Source organism: Sparus aurata, chromosome 19 (genome assembly GCF_900880675.1).
Source record: "Sparus aurata chromosome 19, fSpaAur1.1, whole genome shotgun sequence".
Taxonomy (NCBI): domain Eukaryota; kingdom Metazoa; phylum Chordata; class Actinopteri; order Spariformes; family Sparidae; genus Sparus; species Sparus aurata.
Genome location: NC_044205.1, coordinates 29,526,028 through 29,534,766, shown reverse-complemented (window position 1 = coordinate 29,534,766; position 8,739 = coordinate 29,526,028). Strand labels below are relative to the sequence as shown.

The window sequence follows — 8,739 nt, the reverse complement described above, 5'->3', positions numbered from 1 at the left end:
CGTCCACTTCCTTCATGGACATGGGCCCGCGGAAGACGGTGGCAACGGTCAGGTACCGTCCGTGGCGAGGGTCGCAGGCTGCCATCATGTTTCTGGCGTCGAACATCTGCTGGGTGAGCTCGGGAACGGTTAGCGCTCGGTATTGCTGGCTCCCTCGTGCTGTCAGGGGAGCAAATCCCGGCATGAAGAAGTGCAGTCTGGGGAAAGGCACCATGTTGACGGCCAGTTTGCGCAGATCTGCGTTGAGCTGCCCGGGGAAACGGAGCGAGGTCGTCACGCCGCTCATGGTGGCCGACACAAGGTGGTTGAGGTCGCCATAAGTGGGTGTGGTGAGTTTAAGAGTGCGGAAGCAGATGTCGTAAAGGGCCTCGTTGTCGATGCAGTAGGTCTCGTCTGTGTTTTCAACCAGCTGGTGGACTGACAGGGTGGCGTTGTAGGGCTCCACCACGGTATCTGACACCTGGACGGATCAAAGATATGATAAGGAAACTGAAGAAGCTTCTTGAACAACAAGGAAACTACAAGAAAAAGACGAGCAGGAGAAGAATTCCTCCTTCTCTGGTCTTCTCTTTGATACCTTGGGTGAGGGCATGACGCTGAAGGTGTTCATGATCCGATCCGGGTACTCCTCCCGGATCTTGCTGATCAGCAGGGTGCCCATACCTGAGCCGGTGCCGCCGCCCAGAGAGTGAGTCAGCTGGAAACCCTGCAGGCAGAATTACAGTCAGAAGGAGAGTCGGGATTTGTTCTCAGATATTTGTGTCTTTGAACGTTTAAGTAAAACGTGTTTTTAAAAGGACTCTGACAACAAGTCATAACTGTGAGTTCAGCCTAATGAAGCTACAGATTTACAGTTTTTGATGAACCCAAATAGTTCTGAGGTCCAATACTCTACAACAAGCTGAAGTACTTTGAGGAGCTGTTGAGACAACCGTTAATGTCTGAACATTTATATAAAAAACCTTTGGAAATGGGGAATTGCTGTCAGCTTGCTTGAGGACCAACAATGCAGCTCACCAAGTTTATAAGCAATTGAAAACTGATAAAACATAATAAGTGAGCTGTGTATAAATTAGTGAACAGTATCACAAAATGTTCCTGGAGCAACATTCATGATGTCTCCTGACGCATCTTCACCTGGAGACAGTCGCAGTGCTCACACTCCTTCCTCACTATGTCCAGAACCGAATCCACGAGCTCCGCCCCCTCCGTGTAGTGACCTTTGGCCCAGTTGTTCCCAGCACCTGTCTGACCTGCAGACAACCAATCAGCACAGAGAAAGCCCATGTGTGAACTGTAAAATGATCGCCACAACAGATGGGAATGTGCACGCAGACACACTCTCGACTGGTGACCCATTTCTCAGCCGGGGCATCGGGAGGACGGGTCGCTGCTGGGTTTGATTTCATGTGTGTGTTTAAGGCGGACAGAGATCTACAGCCTCCCTGCTTCTTCTCCTGCTGAGACATCAGTTTATTAAACAAACCCTGGAGTCTTCTCACTGTTTACTGAACAAGTTCAATGCTGGAAACTTTCATCGCTCTCCAGCTCCTCCCGTCCTCTGCAGAAATGTCTCTGATGGTGACGAACTCACAGAGAATTATCTCTTTTAGCTTCTCTGATTAAGAGAATTAACTCTAACCCTCCAGATAACTGTCCAGCAGAAGATCTTCAGGCATTATCAGACAATTAAAATGAGTCTTTTCACTTTAACTACTCTGTATACTTTCACAAAACTGAAGTCAAATGTGAATCAGTGAGTTAAGATAAACCAAAGTTACCAAAGATGAAGTTGTCTGGTCTGAAGAGCTGCCCGAAGGCTCCCGAGCGAACGCTGTCCATGGTTCCTGGTTCCAGGTCCACCAACACGGCCCGGGGGACGTATTTATGTGCTGCGCAAACACAGAAGAGTCGTTACTGGAAACGAAACTCGTATTTTTACCAACAAGTGACACTGAACAAAATCTGTTTATTTTAGAAGTTTGACTGAAGAACAAGAAAAAACAACAACGAGAATCCTTCAAAGTTATTTATTATAAATCAGTGAAAAATGAAGGAATGTTTTCTGTCATTCAAGAGACTTTTGTAAACTATAAAAAGAAATATCTTAGAAGAATGATCCTCGTATCACATAAAGGTCGACATCAGATTTGTATTTAAAGTCAGAGGTCAGAATAATTTAATAACGTCTCATCTTTCACAGCTCAAGTCTCAAGTCATAAATTATTTGGAAAAGCTGCAGTAAAGCAACTTTTAAATCTTATTATTTCAGTATATGATCACTATTTAGTGTGTAAGTTTAATGTTATTAAAAAAATAAAAAAACTGAAATAACTGATGTTTTTTAAATAATGAGCTCTAAAACATGAAGATGACAGAAAATATGTATTTATGTTTTATTATCAGCAGACCTCCTGAGTGTGTGTGAGTCAGTGTATGTGTGTGTGTGTGTGTGAGTCAGTGTGTGTGTGAGTCAGTGTGAGTCTCTCTGTGTGTGTGTGTCAGCTGTTGTGTTGAACTCACAGGAGGCCTCATTGTAGTAGACGTTGATCCTGTCCAGCTGCAGTGATGAGTCGCCCACGTAGCTCCCCGCAGGATCGATGCCGTGCTCGTCACTGATCACCTCCCAGAACTGAAGAAGAAGAAGAAGAAGAAGAAGAAGAAGAAGAAGAAGAAGAATCTTCAGATCATTCTGTGCTGCTGATTCAGGGACTTCCTGTCTCCGTGGTGCGTTCACTGACACATCCTCTCTGAACTTAAATTTACAACCTGCTGTGTGAGAAGCTGCGTCACAGCTGAGTTACTGTCCACACAGTCACAGCTTCATTACCCAGAAGCCTCTGGGGTCACAGAGAGTGACTCTGCTCATGTTTCACTGGAAACGACGTTCACTCCTCCGAATGTCAGCCCACAAACTGAATAGTTGTGTGACTGGACAGTGTGTGTGTGTGTGAGTGAGAGTGTGTGTGTGTGTGTGTGTATGTGTGTGAGTGTGTGTGTGTGTGTGTGTGTGTGTGTGTGCGTGTGTGTGTGTGTGTGTGTCTGTGTGTGTGTCTGTGTGTGTGAGTGTGTGTGAGTGTGTGTGTGTCAGATTCCTTGCATTTTCTCACAGTGACTCTGTTCTCTCCTCACCACTGTGCTGAGTTTATCACAGATCACAGATCAGTCGTGCTCGCTGCTCTCATTCATTCTCTCACGCGCTCCTGAGACTCCAGCTGATCTGTTATTGATCAGTTTGGTATAAAATCTATTAAAATCTTTACATTAACGAGACAGAAAGAAGAAACAAGAGGACGCGAGATTTTATTCTGGATCAGGATGAAAACTGTCAGGAGTGAAAACAACAATGGAGTGAATTTACTCAAAATCTCACTTAGTTACTTGATGAAAAGTACTCAGTTACATTCTCGGATGTTTACTGTGGATCAATATTCTACATTTTTCTGATGATTGAAACTTTTTTGTGACTAGTTGAAGATTTAAAAAATCATTCTCAAACTGCAGCATGTGATCTGTAAAGTAACGAGTAACTAAAGTAAAGTAACTAGAGTGTTATTTGCCTCTGAAGAGAGTGAGAGTAAAGTACCTCACAGTGTCAGTGAGGCAGAGTTCTGCAGTAAATCTACTCCGGCTCTGATCGGAACCTCACTGACCCGCTGCTGTAGAACCCAGCGGGGGTTCGGCTCGCGGTGACCCGGTCTGTTTCCTACCTTGGTCCCGATCTGGTTCCCGCACTGTCCGGCCTGGATGTGAACGATCTCCCTCATGTTGGTTCCGTGTGTGGGTCTCTGGTACCGGCTGCGCTCTGCTCGTGTGTCCCTGTCGGCGTGCGTCTGTCACACGGGAGCGCGCAGCCGGCTTCGTCTCCTCCTCGTGCGCGGTCACGCGACCACGCCCTGAGGGGGGGGGGGGGGGGGCAACCATGGGTCCAGTCCGCCCCCCTCAGCAGAACTACTGTACCCCACTGATGGAATGTAACGGAGTATATTTACTCTTCTGCTACTTTCTTCTTCCACTCAGTTTTATTATACACATTTATTTATCAGATCATTAAATGTGAATATCAGCTGATCACCTGAATAACTGAAGGTGTAGTTTTGTCTGAACTGCTAAAGGTTCTAATGTAACGGAATATTTTTACGTACAGGTGGTTTGAATGTTCAAACAAAACAAACTGAGTGACACCTGGAGGAGGTCAGCAGGTCTCCTGTAAACCTGCAGAGTGAGACCTCCTGGTTTATAGAAGCTCACAGATCAGAAAACTTTATTTGATTTACAGTCAGAATTTAATTAATCCAGAACTACTTTCTGGGTGAACTGTTCCTTTAATGTGGACACAAACATTTGGACTTGCTGCCATCCTGTGGAAGAACTGGAGGGAGCAGCAGACAGGCTGGTACAGACATGCTGCCACAAACTGACACTTTTTACAAGGAGACAAACAACTTCAGCTGAAAGATTTAATGCTGAATTTACAACAAGGACACAATGAGTTACAATCTGTCACAGAAACAGTTTCACTACGTTATAAAGTTTGTTTTAACTCAACAACTCTTAAAATTACCACATTTGTTAATGGAGTCTGGTGATGCTTAACAAGCTGGAACCAGACAATGTTTGACAGTGTGACTTTAAAAATTAATAAACTATTAATCTAAATAGTTAATTATCTTTTGTTTGATTAACAGATGAGTTGATGAATAAATCTTCTCTGCACTCAGGTTAAAACTGGTCTTTATTCATTTATTTGATTTACAGCCAGAATTAAATCAATCAGAACTAAACTTTTTATTTTGAAGTTGAAACGAATCATCAGCTTTAAAGATCAGAAACACACACTAACAGTCGTCGTCTTCGCTGAACTGCAGCAGCGATGAAGACGTGTAGAGCAGCAGCTGACCGCTCAGTCTGGTGAAGAAGGTGAAGCAGCGCAGCACCGACCTGACGACAACACACAGACTGCATCAGTCAGCAAGAGAAGAGCCCACAGGTAAAACAAGATCCACCTGATCACACCTGACATTTACATCACAGAGACACACAGACTCCATGTTTCTACTCAAAGACAGAAAGAAGTTCATGTAGAACATTTGCTGAATGAACAAGAAGGTCCAAATAATGCAGAATGAGTCAGAGACAGAGTTTCACAGAGTTTATAAAGTGTCTCCAACTCAACAACTCACTAAACTGACACATTTGTTAAGGGAGTCTGGGGACTTTCTCCACGGGGACAAAGAAGTAGCCTATATTGTTACTGTTTAGTGTCTTTGTAACATGTGACATGTTTAGATCAATAACATGTTTCTTCTTTCATAAATGGAGTGTAAATGGTGAAATCAGTGTAAACAGTGTGTTCAAACAGCTGATCAATGTTGGCTGGTGAGAAAAAGCTTTACCTGCAATAAACTAACAGTTTGTACAAGGACAGAAACAACTTAATATGGTGGACTGAACGCTGAATTTAGAAGAAAGAACAAATAACTCAGAATCTGTCAGAGACGATGTTTCACGTAGTTGATAAAGTTTCTCTTCATGCAACAACTCTTAAAATCACACTATTTGTTAATGGAGTCTGGTGATATTGTGTTCATGAAACAACTTTTTTGATTTAATGCTGAATTTACAAGAAGGCACCAATGATTTAGAATCTGTCGCAGCTGTTTGAAAGTTTGCAAAGTTTCTCCTTAATTCTTAAAATTGTGCAATTTTTAAAGGGAGTCTGGTGATATTGTGGTTACTAGTCCAGTGGTTGGATCAGTTGAAACAGTGGGTTAAAGTACATTTTCCTCCTAATTACTGGAGTAAATGTACTTAATTACTTTCCACCGCGGTGTCAGCAGCAGAGGTGGACTCACCTGAGGACGTGTTTTATCCTGGTGAACCTGAAGTCGTAGGACAGCGAGTACATCTCATACAGCGTGGCCTTGATGGCGAGGCAGCACAGGAAGTCTTTAGGGTTCAGCTTGTAGAGGTCAAAGGTCAGTTTGGCGATCCCGTTCTTCTTCGGCTGACGGAAGCTCGGGAACATCTGCAACAGAAGACCGAATAGGAAGTGACGGAGGAGCTGTGTGGAGCCGATTTACTGTGAAGCAAGAGAGGAGGACTGGGTTTTACTTTCTGGGTGAACTGTTCCTTTAATGTGGCCACAAACATTTGAACTTGCTGCCATCCTGTGGAAGAACTGGAGGGAGCAGCAGACAGGCTGGTACAGACATGCTGCCACAAACTGACACTTTTTACAAGGAGACAAACAACTTCAGCTGAAAGATTTAATGCTGAATTTACAACAAGGACACAATGAGTTACAATCTGTCACACACACAGTTTCATAATGTTATAAAGCTTTACGCTACACAACAACTCCTTAAAATCACTACATTTGTTAATGGAGTCTGGTGATGTTGTGGTTAATAGTTGGCTTCATGTATAAAATTTAATGCTGAATTTACAACAAGGACACAATGAGTCAGAATCTGTCAGAGACACAGTTTCACTACGTTATAAAGTTTGTTTTAACGCAACAATTCTTAAAATAACCACATTTGTTAATGGAGTCTGGTGATGTTTAACAAGCTGGAACCATACAAAGTTTGACAGTTTGACAATTAAATGGTTAATTATCTTTGATTGATGAATAGATGAGTTGATGAACAGATCTTCCCTGCAGCGTTGAGTCTCATCCTGACTTCATGCTCACCTTGTTCTGCGTCCACATCTCTCCCTTCTCCAGAACCATCAGCACTGTGTTGGAGGGCAGAGACTGGAAGAACTCCTCAGAGTCCACCACGGTCCCGTCCTCCTCCAGGACCAGAGTCAGGAAGTGGCAGGACAGCATGAACACCCTCGCCGCCTGAGACCCAACACAAAGGAAACCACTGATCCACGTACGGAGGATGTAACAAGCAGCTGTCTGACATCAGGTGTGTGATGTGACCTCACCTGCTGCAGCAGCTCGTCCAGAGACGACGCCTCCAGAGCTCGCCGCCTCCTCCGGCTGCTGGTGCAGACCTTCAGACAGCGAGGCTGGTCCGAGGACAGGATGTGACGAGAGATGCTGGTCTGGACTGTTGACACGGACCTGCCAGGTGAGAGGGACAGAATCCACCTACATCAAACTGTTTCACCTTTTTATCCATGTGAACCAGTAGGACCAGAACCTTTAACACCTGATCACTGATGTCAGTCATCAATATGAACAATCAGAATTCCAAGCAAACATTAAAAATTAATTAATTAATTACTTTATTTCAGACAAAAATAAAAACATAATAAACAAGGAGAAGTGAAACATATCTGCCTCTTTCTAACCTTCACTCCTTTTACAACTAATATACAAACATCTATCTCCAGTTTATTAAATAGTTCATCAATCAATATCAATATATTCATCTCAAGCTGACCTCTAATTAAAGAACATAACACATGTTCATATTTTAAATCTCTAAAGTTCATAAAGTTCTCAGACTGGACGGCAAAATCAAACATCATAATATTCTTGACCAAATACCTCGATATCAATATTTAGACAATAATGTGGGACTGAGAATATGAACATAATGAGATTTTTTGTAAAACAATAATCAATATAATGTGGATATGACGCCTGAAGTGGGTAAAGACCAGTAGAACTGGTTCTGGATTGTTGTGGGGTCTTTCTTCTCTTCTGGTTCTTGTATTGATCCTGATGAGTTCTTTAAAGAAACTTTATCATGTTTGTGTCCTTGGTACATTTGTTAAACGTCTTTTTGTCTGAACCAGCTGCACTTCCGGACACAAATACAGGAACCTGAACCTGGATCAGTACACTGATCACACACTGCTCAGCGTGATACCCTGCTGAGAAAACCAGCATAGACCAGCACTAAAACCAGCAACAAAACACAACATGCTGGTCTTGATGGGGACTAGTCACCAGCAAGACCAGCATATGTTGTGTGTTGGTGCTGGTCTATGCTGTCTTCTTCAGCAGGGTATGGGTGCATGTGTTTTGATTCTGATTCTGTTGCAGTCGTCCACGTCAGTGTAAAGTAGATCCACACTGCGGTGCTGCTGTGACGTCTTTACGCACGGCTGGTTTCATGAACTCCAGATGCGCCACATTACGCACCACATCCGTCAAACGTTAAGATTTAAGAATAAGGGCGATTTATTTACAGATACATGCTTTTTGTTTTTAATCTAACTTTAGCAGATCACACCAACATTCAACACGAGTTGTGTTCACTCACCTCATCAGAGTGTCCGGCAGCAGAGTTTTGGCGTATTTCACTCCAGACTGGATGGACAGCGGCGCCATTGTGGTGCCCATCAATCAATCAATCAATCAATCAATCAATAGATCAATAGATCAATAGATGAGTCAGTGAGCGGGGGGAACAGGAGTGTAGGAGTCTGGTTACCTGCAGCTTCTGATCACCTGCTGCAGCACCTGCACACAGCCGCTTAATGACATCACTTTATAGAGAGCTGAAGCCCCGCCCCCTTCCGGTTTCCCTCATGGGACCCCATTTGATTTAACATTCGTCTGGTAGTGAATGAAGAGAGACAGATAAAGTATTGATCCTGTTTGAGTTGTCATGAGTCACACATGATGTTTGTCAGTTTAAAAGATGATTTTCCGAGTCAGTAAAGTCTCGTGTGATTGGTCACTCATCAGGGCTGAGAGCCAATAGGATGGAGAGTCGCCTCAGGCCTGTTTACATGTCAGATGAATTAGTATAATGCAGTTACACAAATAGA

The 8,739-nt window shown here is 43.5% G+C and overlaps 2 protein-coding genes across 2 annotated transcripts; both read right to left on the bottom strand.

Annotated features, from left to right (window-relative positions):
- Position 1: 1 nt before the first annotated feature.
- On the bottom strand, positions 2-3,849 carry tubb6 (tubulin, beta 6 class V; the record flags this gene model as incomplete). The annotated part of the gene is made up of 6 exons (XM_030398002.1): positions 3,711-3,849; positions 2,524-2,632; positions 1,782-1,892; positions 1,138-1,253; positions 578-706; positions 2-460 (listed from the first exon to the last, which is right to left on the bottom strand). Coding segments are annotated over exons 1-6 (981 nt in total), but the record flags the coding sequence as incomplete, so codon positions are not given.
- Positions 3,850-4,717: 868 nt separating this feature from the next.
- cidea (cell death inducing DFFA like effector a) lies at positions 4,718-8,433 on the bottom strand. The gene is made up of 5 exons (XM_030398216.1): positions 8,229-8,433; positions 6,940-7,078; positions 6,698-6,850; positions 5,856-6,028; positions 4,718-4,941 (listed from the first exon to the last, which is right to left on the bottom strand). Exons 1-5 carry the CDS (start codon positions 8,306-8,308, stop codon positions 4,839-4,841), a joined length of 648 nt encoding a protein of 215 aa, XP_030254076.1. The 5' UTR covers positions 8,309-8,433; the 3' UTR covers positions 4,718-4,838.
- Positions 8,434-8,739: the final 306 nt, after the last annotated feature.

What these genes read in the sequence shown, in the direction of transcription:
- cidea (XM_030398216.1), bottom strand. Translation starts at nt 8,308, where the DNA reads ATGGGCACCACAATGGCGCCGCTGTCCATCCAGTCTGGAGTGAAATAC. An exon ending in CTGCCGGACACTCTGATGAG is followed by an intron (nt 7,079 to 8,228) that starts GTGAGTGAACAC and finishes CTCACCTGGCAG; the next exon opens with GTCCGTGTCAACAGTCCAGA. An exon ending in AGATGTGGACGCAGAACAAG is followed by an intron (nt 6,029 to 6,697) that starts GTGAGCATGAAG and finishes CTTCTGTTGCAG; the next exon opens with ATGTTCCCGAGCTTCCGTCA.